Source organism: Colossoma macropomum, unplaced genomic scaffold (genome assembly GCF_904425465.1).
Source record: "Colossoma macropomum unplaced genomic scaffold, Colossoma_macropomum, whole genome shotgun sequence".
NCBI classification, from domain to species: Eukaryota; Metazoa; Chordata; class Actinopteri; order Characiformes; family Serrasalmidae; genus Colossoma; species Colossoma macropomum.
In genome coordinates this window covers 30,633,932-30,652,032 of record NW_023494803.1, presented here as the reverse complement: position 1 = coordinate 30,652,032, position 18,101 = coordinate 30,633,932, and the positions used below count along the sequence as shown (strand labels likewise).

At 41.5% G+C, this 18,101-nt stretch overlaps 1 protein-coding gene across 5 annotated transcripts in view; it reads right to left on the bottom strand.

The window, feature by feature from the left end:
- Nucleotides 1–18,101, bottom strand: part of fermt2 (fermitin family member 2) — a 45,627-nt gene that overhangs the window by 8,533 nt on the left and 18,993 nt on the right. For 3 of the 5 annotated variants that reach the window (XM_036593924.1, XM_036593923.1, XM_036593925.1), the window contains exons 4-13: nt 10,274–10,402; nt 8,432–8,464; nt 5,271–5,496; nt 5,076–5,178; nt 4,355–4,462; nt 1,904–2,038; nt 1,668–1,717; nt 1,023–1,147; nt 825–931; nt 428–646 (exon numbers count right to left, since the gene is read on the bottom strand). In XM_036593924.1, the coding sequence (XP_036449817.1) occupies nt 428–646; nt 825–931; nt 1,023–1,147; nt 1,668–1,717; nt 1,904–2,038; nt 4,355–4,462; nt 5,076–5,178; nt 5,271–5,496; nt 8,432–8,464; nt 10,274–10,402 (1,235 nt within the window). The remainder of the gene's footprint in view (nt 1–427; nt 647–824; nt 932–1,022; nt 1,148–1,667; nt 1,718–1,903; nt 2,039–4,354; nt 4,463–5,075; nt 5,179–5,270; nt 5,497–8,431; nt 8,465–10,273; nt 10,403–18,101) is intronic. The other 2 variants (XM_036593926.1, XM_036593927.1) reach the window with 1 other exon arrangement.

Sequence of the window (18,101 nt, the reverse complement as noted above, 5' to 3'; positions counted from 1 at the left end):
TATCTTGCTCAACTGCCATGCGCAACGATTCTGATATGATTCTGCAGTATTTCTACCTCCACTCATACAACTTCATAACACCACATCACCCTACATCCGTGGCAAAAACTGTAACCAAATTCAATACAGGCATTTGGGTATAGTACAGGTATTGCAATGATTAAAAGAGTGATTATGCATTTGTAACCAAACAGTGCCATGCTCAGTGGAAAAGTACTATTTGTAGACCAGTAACCAGTCCACATTTGTGTTGTATTCAAACACTCTGCACACAAGCAGGGTTATCAAAGACTTCAGCAGATTACTAGACAGCCTCAAGCTGCGAGGTGAAGGCCTCCCCCCACACTCATTTAAATTTCATTATTTTTCATTAGATGCAACAGTGAGTAGCTACAGGTCAAAAACTCATCCTCACACTGTCAGTTACCTGTTTGTTCTTGTATTTCTTCAGATACCGTGGTGACACCAGACACTCAGGATTGATATCAGTGGTAATAGGCTCGATGATCTGCGGGTCAGGGTTCATATGTTGCATCTTTAGGAAAGACAGAATGTTCTGGACCTCCAGGTTGTAGGAGCTGTCTGCCATTGTCTTTCCCTTGGAGGCCAGGCGACAGGCTGCCATCCACTGCGCATACTGCTTCTCCTGAAGGTGAGAGGGCAAGGGTGGCAAGATAAAGGAACATAGGCATGTTTACTAGAAATCATGTCTGCTCTGAAGTGACCTCTACAAAAACCCTCTTCAAAAATGAACTTCTTCAAAAATGAGTGTTAACAGCATGAGTGTGTGTCTTGGGGGCAGGGGAGGGAAGAGCCTTGCTCACAGTGTCACATCGGAGCCAGATCTCATTCATGCCATCCGCCACTGGGATTAGCAACTTGATGTTGAACTTCTGACCAGAAATATTAACATCTGGTGTCACCTCACAGCCTGTAAAGAAACGAGAAGAGGATTCAGCACTTCGCTTCAGATATGTCCATAAATACGCCTAGAAAAAAAGACATTGTGCAGCAAACCTTACCTCTCAGGTTCATTTGGTGGGCAGGTATCCCATGCGCCTCCTCACGGCTCTTGTAGCAGGAGATTGTGATGTCCTTGAATGTGCACCAGTACTGCTTGGGCCCTTTCAGTGTCAGTTTCTTTGGCCTGAGAGAGACAACAGAGGTCAACTAAACTACATGAAGAAAAGCCCAGTCTCTATAAAAGAGTTTACATATTGTTTTTCTTCCTTCCAAGATTCAATGGTTGTTAAGATGATGACTTAAACCTCTGTAGATTTCAATTTCACTGTTTCCTAAATGGAATTGATCTTCTATAGTGCTGATGACTCACACCCTTAACGAAAATTATTCCATTACTAGGCTGTTTCAGCAAAGCATTAAAACCACATGGGTCCCTTGCGTACATATACACAATGGTACTTTCTGGAAACATCACAATGTAAAATACAAGGCTAGTTTATGGGCAACAGCTTACAAGGAAATAGGCATTTGCTTGGTCGCTTGTTTTCTTAAGGCCAGTGATCTTAAATTTCATCCTATGAAACAGTCCTGTGATGTGAATTTGGAACTAGAGTAGAGCTCACATCAGTAAAAAAAAACAATCCAGCTCATAAAAAACAACATTAAGCCTTAAAAATATAGGAGCTCTGTTATATTCCACTTACTTGAAGACTTTAACATAGTCAGCCAGTTCAGGAATGGATGTAATATCACCCTGGAATGGACATGAAATAAGGACAAAACTGGTCATTTCAATGAAGGATGACATTCAAATTTTTGACTTGGTGACAGTGACATGCAAAAAACAACCTTCAGTGTATTCAAATTGCGTTTGAATTGTGAAATGCAGAACACACTGCAATGGAGACAGTGAAAATGTGTTAAGGAAAAGTTAAGCTACCAGAGTGTTGGAAGTCTTTCCTCCCTCCAGGGTGATTTCCAGGTCGGATAGTGCAGCGTCCACCTCATCCACCTCCTTCTCACTGTTGTTCATGTGATTGTCCGAAGACATGATAGACAGCTTGTTGATGTGATACTAAAAATTCAATAGTAATAACACATCAGAGAGCAATTCACAGCAAAGCAAAGCCAGTATTTTCTCATTTTTATGTAATAGATAGTATATAAGCAGCAACTAAGCTCTGATGATCTAATTTTCCACAACAATGAATTATTCTCCACACTGTCTCAATCAGGTTGAGGAGTCTGAATAAGTTATATGAGAATGCTTTTTGTGGTTTGTAACTACACAAAAATCCAGCCACATTGTTTTGTTTCTTAGTCATATGCTTTTAACTGTACAGGAAATGACAACGGAGTTGTTAGACACATCCCTAAATACAACTTGTTGACACATGGAATAGTGGTATCACACGGCAGCCCCCTCACCCCACCTTGTACGTGAATGAGCAGATGGCCTGCGAGGGCAGGAATATTTTAAGTCACTGCTTCATACTACCACTCTATATCCAACTCAAGTTTCAAAGTGGAGGACAAAGTTGTCCTTACGTCACCAGCTCCACCTCTAGGGTCTCTGTTCTGTATGTGAAAGACCAGGCATCATCATGCAGCATGATCCATTATTAAGCTGAACTTGACACAATGACTGCACAATACATCGCTTCTTAATTGCAATATTGGTCTTTGCAATAGTGGTATCACTAAAGCCTGCAACAGATGACTAATTTTGGCCAAAACAATGCAGGCTGAACTTTCACCATGTCATATGTCACCACAATATGTTTCTTTTATATGTCATAATGCAGACATAATGCAATCCCAATATGCAAACATAATGTAGCATTTTGTCCATATTGTGCAGCCGTACTAGATTTTACTAGCCAACTGATGTAAAATTGTGACCAAAACAGATAGTGATTAAGAGTTTAGAAACGACAAAAGTCATTATACTATCCAAACTAATTTTGTACTATATTGTATTATATGAGCCATCTACAATTCTTTGCATTGTTGGTTTCTGCTTAATACCTTTTCTTATTTTTCCTTTAGTACTTTTTCACTTAGGTAATTTTTGTGTTTTGGTATTTCTCACTTTGAAGGTGTATGTTATAACATAAAAATATATCATATTGCTGTAATATAGTTAACACAGCACGTTCTCCACTGACATAACCGTCTAAAGTTTTGTCCTACTGTCAGGAGATCACTTCCCGGTGAAAACATCTGTTGCTGATAACAACAAAACTGCAGGTCGACAATATTAGCCAATATATCGGTCAGGCTCTACTAGGTACCACCATCATTAGCCAAGTGATGCTGATGCAGATGAAAGTCTCTGATACCCACTGGCTCAAGCCAAGAAAGCCTGAAACCCAACCCCAACCTCAGCTACTCATCCATGTGACAAAATGCACTGAGGACTGATGTGGAGGCAGGATGGTCTAATTTAAACTCCCCTGTAGCCAGCATGTGCAGGGCAAAGAAACACTAGACCCCCAAATACACCTCAACAAATCCCATGCTGAAAAACTAACACCTCTTCAGCAGGGCTACTAGAGATGGATGGATGTTATGCTGGGTGGTCCAGACCTGCCTCATCTCCCATCCATTGGACACCCACTCTATATATACACTGGGGGTGAAGACAGTGTGGCGTCCTTGGGTCTTGTCACTCAGCTCTTTTACGATGGTCTAAAATAGCAGGGCTCTCCAAGGCCAAGGGGTCTTCTGAAGGGGGTAATGGAGCTTCTGTAACACCCATAATCTTGAATTCCTCTTTACATCATGAGCCATGTTCCTTTGGATTGTCCTGACATCAAGGCTAAGTGAATTTTAAAAACTTCCATATTCATTTGTCAGCTGAAAGAAAACTTTAGAACTTCTTGTCTGGTGATTTGAACCTGCATAAATCAACAAACCTAAATACATGCAAATAATACACTTTCACCAATGGCCCAATTAGCTTCATATACAGAACTTGATTTTTTTTATATTCAGAAACAAAAGCTTATGACAAACTTGTCTCTGTTCTTAATAATTACCTTGAACACCACGTCACATACTGCAGACAAACTTAATTTAATGAAACTGAGATACAGCAGTTCTTGCTGCATATACAGACTGTAGCAATAGGCACTTTTGTGGCCTGCAGAAGGCAACCCAAGCCAAAGCTAAAGTACTGGCCTACAGGCACAAAGCCTATTCAATTCATTAACAGTGCAACAGGGCAGGGAGCCCAACGTAAACACTGCATGCTCTCTCATCATTGGCTTACTAAGCAATCCAAAACAGCCTAATAAGGCTTTGGAGATGCACCTCCCACCTTGTGGAATCCAAACAGACAGACAGACATGCACAAAGTTGAGCACTTACTCAACTTACTCTTACTTACCTGCAAAGCAGCAAACATCATCATCTCCTCCTCAGTACACTCGATTTCTTCCAGCAGGATGGCCCATTTGGCCTGCTCATACAGCTGGTTCACCCGGATGGCATCATACTGCAGGGGGAGAGAGAGACAGCATTAACCCCCAGCACAACCTGGTTTCACCAGCTGAGCAAACAAGACACCTCTGAAAGCCACTTCCTCTATCCCACACCCACTGTGTCAGCTGTAACAACGACCTGAACAAAGCTTAGTGTAGTGGGCTGCTGACAGCGAGCAAAGTCATTCAAAACTGCTTACAGTTCTTAGTACGCCTGCGTGACCGCATCACTAGCAGCAATACAAATCAAATATTCAAGAACAAAAAACAGTTTTGGGAGGAGAAGAACAGATTAACTAGCAAACTACCATTTAAAAACAATCAAGTTTAGACAATGGAGGACAATATCTCTAACAAACCGCTAAAAATGAAATGAGTAGAATTCCTCTAGTCTGACTGATGTTTTGCATTAAAATAAGTGCAATTAAACTCCCTTAACATACTGCATTTTGTAAACGTTCAGTATATTATGTGGAATGCTTTTGATGTTTATATGTTTATGTGGATCGCAAGATGAGCGGATGTTGTCTTTGGCATCACTAATCCAAATAAACCAATAACCAACAGTTTTGACCGACTGTAACAATACAAACCAGTATAACTGGGTAAGGAAAACCTGGCACGAACCTTAGGATTAAGGTCGAAAAAACTATGGTATTTGAACCGCAAAAGAAGAACATCATTCTCCTTCACATCTTGCTCCATGAGAGACCTGGAGGAGTCCAGCCACCTTCAGAACACACAGAAGATAAAGCTAAATTACAGCCTGAACCTCATAAATCACAGAGCACTCAGTCATTAGAACTAGGACACTGCACTTACCCCTGATTGATCTTGGCCTTATCCAGAAGAGACGGTGGTTTGTAGAGCTTCACCAGTATGTCGGGTGAGGAGATGGGCTGACTGACAGCGAGGATGCTGGGATTACCCTCAGATAAGGGACTGTCCCCAAACCAGGCTGAAGTGGGGGAAAGTGGGCTGCCATCTCGAGAATCATAGGTTGGAGTCATGGTCTTACTGTAGAGGCCAGGACTGGAGTAGATGCTCCCTAAAATTGAATGTGTGCATCAGTATTTTGCTGTCCGTTTCAAATGCATATACATACAGCAAGCCATACACATTAACCTTAGTCCAGGACTAAAAATGATTTCCAACAGAGAATTGGGTGGATTTTAGCCCGGGACTATGTTTAATTTGCATTGTATAACTCAAGTGAACCCTTACAAAAGCAGTGAGGTAGGTTAACACAACACAATGCAGGGCCAGCACATCACTACAAATCCAACTACACTTGATGTCCAGTCATCAATATACCTAGACTCTATGCATAACTTTAAGCAGTGTAACTCTGAATGAGGCAACATGCGGATGCACATTTAAAAAATATTCAACCTCACGAGTGCACACAGCAAACCAGCACAACCAGAAGCATGAGCGGATCCTGGAGCTCAGGCTGCAGAGCTGTGACAGCCAGCATGACTTATAACAAGTGAACGGGAAAATCTTCAACTTAAAAGTTACGAGTCTATGGTGCTCATGTGAAGCTCATCATCACACCTTTCTAAAGAAAGTCACTGTGATAAATTCTCATATTAGAAGTTTAATCACAGTTTTTCACCACATCAATCAACTACTAAGCATGTTCAGAAAATGACAAATACTTATATACTTAGACCACGTTTACACACACAAAGATATTTGACACTCATTACAAATACAAGTGCATTGTGGGAGATTGCAGTGCCCCCAAATCACTGTGGAAAACGGCCGACATCATAATGGTGCCCTAATACACAAACAGGGATCCAGTTTGGTCACAGGCCTGGTGCTGCAACACTACTCAATTTAAAAAAAAAATAAATAAATAAAAAAATAAAAAAAAAAACAAACACATGAAATACACATACCATCAACACTAGGTCTAATCATGTGCAAACTTAAACTTGAGATACATACTGAGAGATGCATGAAGATGAATATGGAACATTCTTGAAGATTTTGGATGTAGAACTTGCTGCTGAGTCACACTGTTGTCCCCAACTGCCCAAAATAGTAATTTCCATTTCTATACACTCATACACTATACACTCATGTTAAAAATCATAGGAAAACATGCAGTTCTTAGGTCGTAAAGTCCTAGGGAACACAGTGTAAAATATTAAGATTATTATAATATTAATGTTTGTATGATATAATATTAATGTTTGTATGATAGGAACACTGAATGTTAAATTAAACATCCAGCAAAGATTAAGTTTAAAAAAAAAAACTAAGAAAGAAATATAACAGCTTAAAAAAACGCTTATCAGACCTACATAAGAACTGGTCGTAAATGTTCTGATGAGCATGCACGATGCCCTTAGTCCCATACTCCCAGCTGGCCATACCACTGAAGCAGAACTAAACACAAAAGTGTGAGTGGGATAAATTGAGTGCAGCAGGCTGTACATATCCATGTTGTGTTGTTGATCACCAAACATTCCTCAGTTTTTATATTGTAATGTCATAAATAAGATAAGGTTCTTTTTATTATTTTTTGTTACTGTTGGATGTGCATCCAAGGAACACTGGCATGGCTGGTTAAATGAATGAGCAGATGAACAGACGAACAGACAAACGACAACGGGGAGAACAGTTTTGTTAAAGCTGTGTAGATGACAACCCACATCAGCTTTGTGATGGGTGAGAATACAGTTTTTGTATTTATGACCCACCATTCGGACTGCCTAGTTTATCTCAAAAAGGGATATTTTTTGTCAAAATACATTGGCAAATTAATGGATGTTGGAAAGTTATTCACAGGACATACTTTGTACATGAAAATCACAAGAACAAGATTAACCTATGCAAAAAGAAAATACAGATTTAGGTTCCCCGGGGCTTTAAATGGAATGCATGGCTAGTGTGTAAAAAGGAACAAGAACTGATTCTTGGCATGACTGATGTAAATCATATAGCTGGAAAAGGCCCAAAATCTCCAAAACAACATGCATGTAAACGTGGTCAATGTCATATTCCATTTCCCATATGAATTCTTTAATTTATTATGAATATCACTACACACTACAGATTTGCACTCAGTCAACATTTCTCTTTACTGCTCCGGCGAAGAGGCACGTAGTGGCCATTGGCTGAGTGTCAGGCAGGCCAAGCCACCAGTGTAGCAGTGTAAAGCCACAGTGATTCTGGACAGGAAGTGGCTTGTGGAGGGGGAGAGGTCATGAGAAAAGGGAGAGGGCCAGAGGACCAGTGCATCCCCAGGCCTTTGGGGAGGGCTTGTGGAGGTTCTCATAAACTCAGCAGAAGGTCACCGAAGGGTTTTCCGCTCCCTAAAGGAATGTTAGACTCGCAGAGAAAGCTGATAAGGACTGCAGCCATGCTGTGAGAGCAGCAGGTCATGGTGTTTACTCTACCCAGTTTACGGTTCGGAGATAGTCAGCTCAGCCTGGCTCTAAGAACGTTAACATCTCCTAAATCCTAAACCACACAGAGAGTCGCTGGATAAGCACACCAAGCCGTAGTGTTTGTTTGCACACAAACAGTTAATAATCAGCATGAGGTGCTCATTCCATTCTGTGTGCTAGCATATTTTTGCAAGGCATTTTATTTATTAAATTAGTAAATAGAGTGCTGAAGGTCTGAGCAGTAGTGTAGAAAAATCCCTTTAAAATGAAGGGAAATTAGCAAAATTGTAAACTAATCTAGGATCTCCTCAACATTAGTTCTTTATCCTGGCCTCACAGATTCATATCTATCAGGGGGATGACATCTCAGAGAGTATTACGGGTTTAGGGGGGGAAAGTGAGAAGCAAAACAAAAAGCACAGTGAGCAGAGTCCTTCCATATTTTGCATGGGCATGGTCTATCACATGATCCCCATCAGCTGATATCCTACAAAACCAGCAGCTGTCAGCTGACTGCTCCAGCGTTTCTTTGGTGAAGGAAAGCAGTGCAGAGAAGCACAGAGAAACAGGAAACCTTACCTTTCACAGGTCCGATGTATATTATCTCAGATGCTAGAGGAGAAAGGGGAGGAAAAGCAGAGGAAAAGAAACAAAAAGAGAGGACAGATTAAAGAGATTAACAGGCAGGAGGAAAGGAAAAGGTTAAAGAATATGGAGAAAGAGAATTGGACATCCCATTGATGGAAACCAGTCTCAAATCTCAGAGCGTGACTCACTTTGCCCTTGCCCAGGCTGACAGACAGGAAGAAGATGGGGTATGAAGACATGTGGCTGGCACCAGGTTACCCTTTAGAGTCTATGACTCAGTCTGAGGAGTTCACTAACCACAATGGGGAGGAGATCAAGCCTCTGCACAGGCTTTGGTCAAGCCTAGTCATTTTTACCATCACACTCAGCAGCATGGCACTGCACCACACCACTGAGCTTGCCGGGTCCTCCTAGCAGCAGGCAGAAAGGAGACAACAGCTGCAGGATCAGGGGTGTTGCCCCAAAGCGTGAAAAAGGCCACCAGAGGTTCAGCTTCAGTTTAATCAAACAATTCACAAAGAAACCCCACAATTTACACTCTGACACCTCCAAGTTAGTGGTTCTCCATCCTGCTTCTGAGGGAACATGATGATAGAAGTGAGCATCTGTGACAACTTTGTAGTCCCAGGAATGAACAAGATTATAAAAATACTTCATTCATTTCTCACTTTGGAGTTGTATGTTTGTTGCAGTATAAAAAAAGCAAACTGAAAGCAATATTGATGCTTTTTGGCAGGACTTTCTCAGATCTATAGAACCTTAATCTTGGCCAAGTTTGCTCTAACTGAACATTATGTGGGTAACAGAGAGATACAGCAACCAGAGTAAGAGTCCTCCTCCTGACGGGTGGAGTAGAGGCTGTGCTCCAGATCGTTTGCATCGGGGCGATTCTTATCGGCCGGCCCAACCCCTTCCCAGTGGGGAGTAAACAGTAGTCCTTGAACTCGTTTCCTGTTGAGCGGGAAAGGCCCACAGTGGCTTGTGCATGGAAAAGCTCCAATTACGTATGCTCGCTCTTCAGAAAAAGAGCCTTTGTAGAGTTAAACATGGAAATCTCTTATAGCCTCTATACACCATGCAAGCCCCCTGCTCTATTCTAATAAGGGTCAGCCTCGGGTTAAATGCTAATAACGAAAGAACAAGAGCAGGATTGACAGTGGCAGCCCGAGCCCAGAAAAAGTCACCCTGCACACTGGCTCTTGCAACCCCTCAGCTTCAGGCCCTGGGCCCGTGAGCTATGTCTGCGTGTGGGATGTCTGTTCTGGGGCCCTGGGGTGGGGCATGGGTGGGACAATAAGCTCCATTCATGGAGCCTTGGCAGCAACTCTGGCTCAGATAGTGGCTCATCTTGCTAAAGTGGGTTTACTTCATCACTATGGGGCGTAGCACGATGGCTGCCTGGTCTGTTTCAAAATGGCAGCGTGACCAAATATGTGTGGAATCTAAACCATTCGGTCCCCACAGCCAGAGACCACGCAGTACGAGTGCAAATCATATGCTTGTTCCAAGCCCACACATTCGTATTTCGGCACTCTCTCAAAATAACAAAATCGCTTTTGTTTCCCCCTGCAGTGCAACCACATGCACACCAATATGGAGCCACGTTCCCAAAGACAGAAGAATGCTTCTCAAATACTGCAATACGGAAGTCAAATGCAAAAACATAAATGACTTATCTTGCTGAACTCCGAACAATACATAAAACATTGATCTGATATGCGTACAGGACAAAAACGGAGGCTTCCGATCTGTGGTGAACGCTGGGTGTACAGTTCTCGGTGGAGCCTAGGTAAATGCAATAGGGAGGAGATCACAGGAGGGCTACAGATGTACCTGATCCAGGAGTAAGCAGAGGGCCTTCCAACTCCAGAGCCTCCTCCTCAGACTCCTCCAGCTTTTTCTTCTTCTTCTTGGGGTCACGGGGCTTGCGCAGCAGAGACAGCTCCTCAGGGTGGCGGATATCTGCAAGACAAAAGGAGTTATTATGGTCCAAGTCTCACTGGCCAACCCACAGAGCACATCCAAGCAGCTGCACATAACCTAGCCTTGTTTTTGTGTCAGATTCTTGTGCAAAGATAATATTTAACCCTTCTCTAAATGTAGGCTCAGAATAAACCTCAGTACGGTGGGGAAAGAAACGAGCAGAAAAAAAAAAAATCTTCGTAAGGACACAGAGGTGCAAACGGTGATTTTGATATGAAAACAGTGAATCTTTCAGTTCTAGCGGACATTCACCTTCCACGGCATATCACTGACCCCTATTCCTGTTACACAGACCACACTCTACTGCCACAGAAACTAGCAATGGCATACCACCACTTTTTCTTTTTCAGTACCAGTACAGATTTTACTAGTTCAGTCCATGCCTTGGTTGCAAAATGACAGGAGACTGCAGGAGTGGTTAGAACTCTGAGAACCTCTGGGCTGGAGATCTGAGCAGCTTTTGCTTTAAGCTAGAAGGCCAGACGCCCTCCTCCTCCCTAATGTCAGTTATTTCTAATTATACAGATCTGATATTTTTTCTTTAAAATCTATATAGAAAAATATCTATTCTACAACATTATTGTACACAGATAAACTCAAATGGTTAGGACAGGTCATACATCATGTCAAAAAATAAGCTTTACAGAAAAAAAAAACACAAACATTGGGAGATATTCAGGTGTAGATTTCAATAGAGAGAGAGAAAAAAATGGCAACAGATATATAGAGGGCATGGCTTGTATGGCACACAAACTACTATGTCACACATGGTTGCACTTTGCAAATACAATAACTAAAAACAAAGTCAAAATCTGCAAACAGATTGTGGTACTGTATACACCTTCAGCTAAACACCACAGTTATGACAACACAAACACAAGGAAAACAAAGTGCCCTGAATAGCCCATAAAACTCAGCTGCCTTCATTCTTTGGCCTATGTTTTAAATTTGCTTGTTGATTTGCACTCTGCAAGAAGGCAAACAACCAAAGACCACCTGAAAATTATGAAGTACCTCCCTAATGTGATTTTGAAAAAGTACTCAAAGGCAAAATGTAATTTACAGAAAACACACAGGCACTGCTTATACCACCAAATATCTGTTCTGAAAACAAAAGCTTTCCAGCCTCACAGCCTACTCAAGACGGCATGACCCTTTAGAGGTCCTCTCCATGTTCAAAGGGCATCTGAACGTAATAAATACAAGCAGAGTGCAGAGAAGCAGAGCAGAAAAAGTGAATTGTTCAGGACATGATGGCTAAAGCAGACCCACTCCTCTTCCACTTTCCTTTTGGCTGAGCTGAGAGGAGACACATCAATCAATATTAATAATGAATTTTCTGACATTTAAGAATGCTTTTCAAGCAGTGGAAGGTGCTGCCAGCAGGTATCTAAAAGGATAAATATCCAGCGTCTGCAGTTCCAGCTGAGACATCGTCTGGATCTTTTTGTCCACACAAAAGCATCTGAAAGAATCTGGCCACTTCTGGCGTAGGAGTTTTATTGATTGGCATTCTCTGTTCTGTTCTAAGAATTTTGGCTCTTCATTACTTTGCATTAAAAGCACTACTGCAGGACAGCCTGCACTCCCTCACTCTTCCACAGCCAGAGAAGAGAATGAGTGTGTGTGTCAGGGAAGGGAGGGGGGACTTCTTGGCTTGGCGAGAATTGCTTGTTTAGTTTGTGTTACTAAAGCAAAAGCATTCCAGAGGTTTTAAGAACTACCAGATGGTGGTGTGTGTTCTCTCTCTCTGTCTCTCTCTCTCTCTCTCTCTCTGTCTCTCTCTCTCTCTCTCTCTCTCTCTCTCTCTCTCTCTCTCTCTCTCTCTCTCTCTCTCTCTCTCTCTCTCTCTCTCTCTCTCTCTCTCTCTCTCTCTCTCTCTCTCTCTCTCTCTCTCTCTCGTCTGGCCTTATACAGCCATATGCGAGCAAGCAAGGAGCAGAAGGGTGCTGCGACAAGCTGGACAGAGAAGACAGTGAAAAGGCTAGGATGAGAAAAGGATTTAGGAAAAGGTTGTAATGAGAAGCGAGCATCAACTCTCGCTAGTTTTCTGTCTCAAACCTCACTTGAGCTGATTGATCGTGGTATCAGGAATCGCTGATTCACGGCCATCAAGCTAGATGTCAGATAACATACTGTCCGCGCCTTTAAGATGCACAAAATCATATCTGCTTTAAAAGTCTTTTGTCGAACAGGGTAACAAAATGTCACATATTAAGCAACAGATAGCACATCTTAGTAAATGTTGAGCTGTTGACCACCATGCACAGAACGTCTCTGCCCATGGTCCATGAATGAGGGCTTAAATTAGGCCTGTGCTGAGTGGTGGTTAACAGAGTTACCAGGGTAATGACCCCCAGAGATCGTAAAAACTCGTTTACCACCAGTTTAAATACCTGTTGTTCAATTGTTGATTTATTTCTGTTTATTTCATGTAAACCAGAAGAAGACAGTAGTACATCCACACATGAATATAACTGAACTGCACCACGACTGTAGCCTTTTGCTGTCATTCCACTACAATATAGTTTGTCTTGAGGAAAAGTTTAGCTTTCCACTTACTGCTGTTCACTGGTTTCTCTACGTTTTAGAAAAACAGTGGCCTATAAGCTAATCTAGCACTGTAAGCTTTAGCCTATACGAACATTTTAACAAAATTCCCCTGCCCAATTCTCAGAGCCCCCAGGACAGTCTACATTTTTCCTTTATCCCTATGTGTTGTATGTTAGGTTAGAGCAACAATGTGGACTGTCTAGGGAGCCATGAGGACCAGGTTGGAAACACTGACACAGAGGATTGACAGGACAATGGTTTATTTCACACAATATAACAACCTAACTAAATCCTAAAGCAGTGGTGTTGCTGGCAGGGCAAAGGTAATCAACCAGGTACACTGCACTAAACTGCACAGATAGTGAGGAGCTCTTTTGGGCACTTGAAAGCCGAGGCACCTGTTTGAGCAGCAGCCAGTTTGATGAGAGTAGTGTTCTCTCCACCCTTCTGGCATCAGAGAAGGGCTAAATAATACACGGACAGAGATATTCTTTTCATCCGTCACATGAAAGCAAGAAAAGAAAGCAAAAGTAATGACAAGAATGCAGGCCATAACACGGTTTGCCAAGACAACATAGCCTGGAACACCTGTTAACCGAGTGAGGATACGCTCCAAAGCCAGGCACACTGCTGGATTAGAAAGTATACAAAACAAACATCCTTTTCCATCTCAAAACCTCAAACACACTATTATGATCTGGTGACTTTTCACAATCGGGATTTGCCTGCCAACAAGCCATCTAAGGCTCAAATAAGTATTTTAAAAGGATTTGTCCTGAGACCCCCAATAAGACCATACATACTGGTCATGAGCACTGATCCAATTACGCCATTACTGCCCACTGAACTGTCAATTAGGAAGGCGGTCATGAAACACTAATGATTCCAGATCAATCGTTTAAATTTATTAATTTAACATGAAACATTAATAAACATTTTGGTTAAACAGTATTATTAATAAAAATGTACCAGATTTAGCTACAAACTAATTCCATCCTTACTGGAGCTTTAACAGCTTCCAAAACTGATTCAAGACTAATCTGTCTTACAAATATAAACTGAGATAGCTCACTGCTATGTGTCACTTCATCAGACATGGTTTTAGTAGAGAATTCACTTACAACAGTTCACTGGGTCGGACTGTTAAACTATTTCAGTAAAGAGATTGAACTCAATGAATCAGGTTCTAAGCCTGAAAATGTAATGTAATGGCACATGACTACGTGCAGAGTTATGAGTCTGTGAAATCAATACAACTTGTGACTTTATACTCCAAACAGTGTATAGGTCAGCCGGACCAAAACAGAAGCCTTTTCTCAATTACAGTATGATTCAAAAAGAGGTACACTAAAGGCATTAGTGTAGGGATAGCAAGACCTGCTGGAGCCGCTAAATGAAGCTGCATGACTAACATTAAGGCTCAATGCCCCACTAGCTAAATTACCTTTCAGCAGGCCAACAAGAGCAGCCTCTTTGTAGCATCTGAGGCTCCCAGCTCTACCAAGTCATGCGCAAGTCATTGGCGGTGCCCTCCATCTGCAGTCTCCTCACACAGAGACGAGACAGCGCAGCCAGCAGCAAAGCCGTTCATTTGGGTTATAATCCTAAAAGAAGTGACACTGTTCTTTAGAATCCATCAGCAACCACGGGCTCTGACAGCCATGCTTCCACAGCTATTGACATCCCCAGCGACAATGTCATTAGCACCAAACCAAACTGAAGCACACTGCCAGCTACACTTCCCTTTTGCTTCCTCTTTTCTACTCAGAGCAAAAAGATTTCCCACAGAACTGTTTATTCCTAAAATCATTTGAAATCAACCCTGATTATGTTTGGAACTGTTGGTTGGTTGTTCGTGATAGTATTTAAATCACATTTGAAAACCGCACAATACATACAGGTGTGGGGCACATAAATAACCTCACTTTGATTAAGATACTTATTGCTAGCTGTATTACACCACTGTAAAGTGCCTTTTTAATTTTTTTGTTATGTGTGTGTGGGCTCCAGAGCAGGAGAACTAAGGCTAAGCTTCTAAACTCTTGTCACTTCAGTGATATTTCTGTGACATTTCACACAAGAGGCCATTTGTTGAGTGAGGGGAAGAAGAGAAGGAGCAGGAAGTCAAACAGATTGCCCTTTTGCACTGCATTCGCAGGAATTCGGCAAGAGCGAAACTGCTAGTGATTACAAGAACCTTGGAGAAAGCACTTGGATCCAAAGTTCATCATTACCTAATGCATTATGACTGACATCTCAGTTCTGCAGATGTGCTTCTTTGAGCCAAACTGAAGGAGGACCCTTGATAACTGTAATTGCAGGGTGTTTCAGTCCTAAGTAATTCTGGTCATTTGTTTGTAAAGGAGGCATTTTACAGCTGTATTGTTACGTTCCTCAGGTCATTGGTTTATTTTAATCAAACCAAATCTGCCAAGAGGGAACACCAGTAATGCACTGTAATGAAAATGGCTGAATCATCTGATCCAAAGTTTTTTGTTTTGTGTTTCTCAATTTGCCAGTTCATCCTTTTTAATAAATTAAACAAAAGTACAGGGTAACAAGGGTGCTTTCTGCTTCTGTTCTGTTGTATTCTGCATATCGAGTGGGACGTTGTGTGATATCAAACGTGATGGAGAAGTTCTGGAGTGCTGTCAACTCCCCCCCACCCCTCACTGTTCATCTGCTGCTGATCAAACTCTTCAGGTAAATAAAATGAAAAAAAAACAAAAAAACAATGTTTTTCATTATCATCCAAATAATTTGATTCTGATCAAGTGATTCTGATCTGACATTGCATTGTCCAATTGAATTAAATTTAATCTATTAGAAGTTTTTTCTACCAATTTTTTTCAGTCAAAAACCAAAAGTGACACTTTTAACCATTTTTGGCCAAAATGTCTGGGTGAACGAAATTTAAGCGTTCATTAGTGAAGACACTATTACTTACGCTCAGATTGTGAACTGATTTCAGGCGGCTCACACGCTTGCCCATCACAAACCGACTATTCAGTGATACAAACTGGTCTCTTTAGAGTTAGTGTAACTGAGACCTACATGGATTTTAAGGAGCAGCATTCCAGGACATGGTAGTTTTGCAGCATGTACAATCACAGGCCTTTCAAAAGTGCAAGTCACTCAGAAATGGTCCATTAGCCACTGCAGTGGTGGAGTGAAGTCCTGGGAATCTGCTACTGCATGACCAACTGATTAAAGGAACAGACAAAGAAACGCTCCATTTCTCAGCAAATTAAACTCAGAGTGTGAGGGACAAAGAGCCAGGCCAGCATATGTGAGCCGGTCATTGTTTCAGTCTCACGCACAGCTGCAAGAAGAATCCAGCACTGTGTCTGTCTGGAGCTGCGGCCAGTTGGACTGCTGTAAACTTCCTGGAACCATCTCCGTTCTAAAGCTGTGCAGCACAGCTAGCAAAAGGTGCAAGCAAAGGAAACTGTCAGTGATATTTCTGTCACACAGCTCATGGAAAAAATCAGAGGGAAAAATAGAGCACGGTTTGTGATGCACTTCTGTGGATATCCAACAGAAGCCACTGATGCTGTGAAGTGAAATTAAATGCGAGGTTACCAGCTCCTTCAAAGTGTACAGCCTAGATGTACAAAATGAGCGTCTCCATCCACTGTAAGTTACCGTACGTCACTCAGGCATGCGTAAAGTCAGCCAAGAGCAATTTGTCCTGAATCGCTCTGAAGCTAAAATAGATTTATTATGGCAGAGGTACAGGCATGCCAAACATAGAGAAGTACATAGATATTTTCTTCTGGACCATATTAGTGTAGCAACAAACAGAACAAGCTTACATATTTTATCAGTTGTTTACCACCAAACATTGTTACTGGCTCTATCATGGAAAATCTGCATAGATATTAAAAAATAAAACATATCAAAAAACAATAATGATAATTCAGTTTTCTCTGACAACCAAAACACCTGGAGGGTGTAGCTGCAAATCTAACAATTTATACACTGCAAAAGTAGTTAAGCAAGAAACATTACAAAAATTAATTAAATGTTGAATAAGAATTCATGGCATCTGTTGCATCAACAAGAGAACACACCCATCTCAGATGTGCCTAGTATCTGAAAGAGCGAGGCAGCTGGAAGTTACCAATCAAAAGGCTCCAGTGTGTGACCTTTCACCCTAAGTTCAGCAGGTCCAGAGCACTGACAATGCAAGATATTGATAGAGAGCGAATTCAACCTTTAACTGCTAGTCAGGGTCACATGGGTTAAACATGCACACAAAGATACCAAGTAAGCACTGTATACAAAACAGGATTTGGAACAGTTTTAAGCAGTAGTCCAAGGGCATGTCGACTGTTTAAGACTCAAAATTTCAACACAATACACAGAGCAGCATGACTCATGACAGTCTATTACATGACTCAATTATATGAAACCAATAAATTAAAAAAGGAGGGGCAAAAAACACAACACTGAGGTTACAACACTGCCTAAAATGATTTTAATATAAATTTTTTTTGTCGAGCTGCATATTAAAGAATAAGCAGTTTTTAGGTTAATAGAAACACAGTCAATATCGCAAGTAAATATTTGTGGCAGTATTTGCGACAGAGGAAATAATGCCAAAGCCCGCTTGGGTGCATAACTGGATCCAAGATCAGAAAGATGATTTTTATTCCAAACAAGCAACCAGCAACTTTATTGTTTTTATTTTAGCTAGCCTGTATGGTAATTTATAAATTATAAATAATATGAGCAGGTATGTACACTTACACTGTATTAGAAAGCTACACAAAAGGTCACAGCAATTATTCATGACTCACTGTGCTAAACACCTCATGGCTCACTATGCTAAATACCTTACTGTTGATGTAAGATTTTATTTGATTTCATGTTAGTCAAATAGGCAATGCTATTTATGCCTCCACCACTGACAGGCCAATTTGGACGTAAGGACAGGCCAATCTGGCTGTTAGGAAATTTAAACTGGAGTATTCATTTCAGTCACATTTCCACACAGACACATGTTCGACATGGAACAAATAATTTTGGTACGGTTTCCACAACAGCGTTGGTGGGATGACTGAATGACCTGGAAGTTCGCTGATTGCTTCTACGTTTACGTTGGTATTATGCCACCTCATCC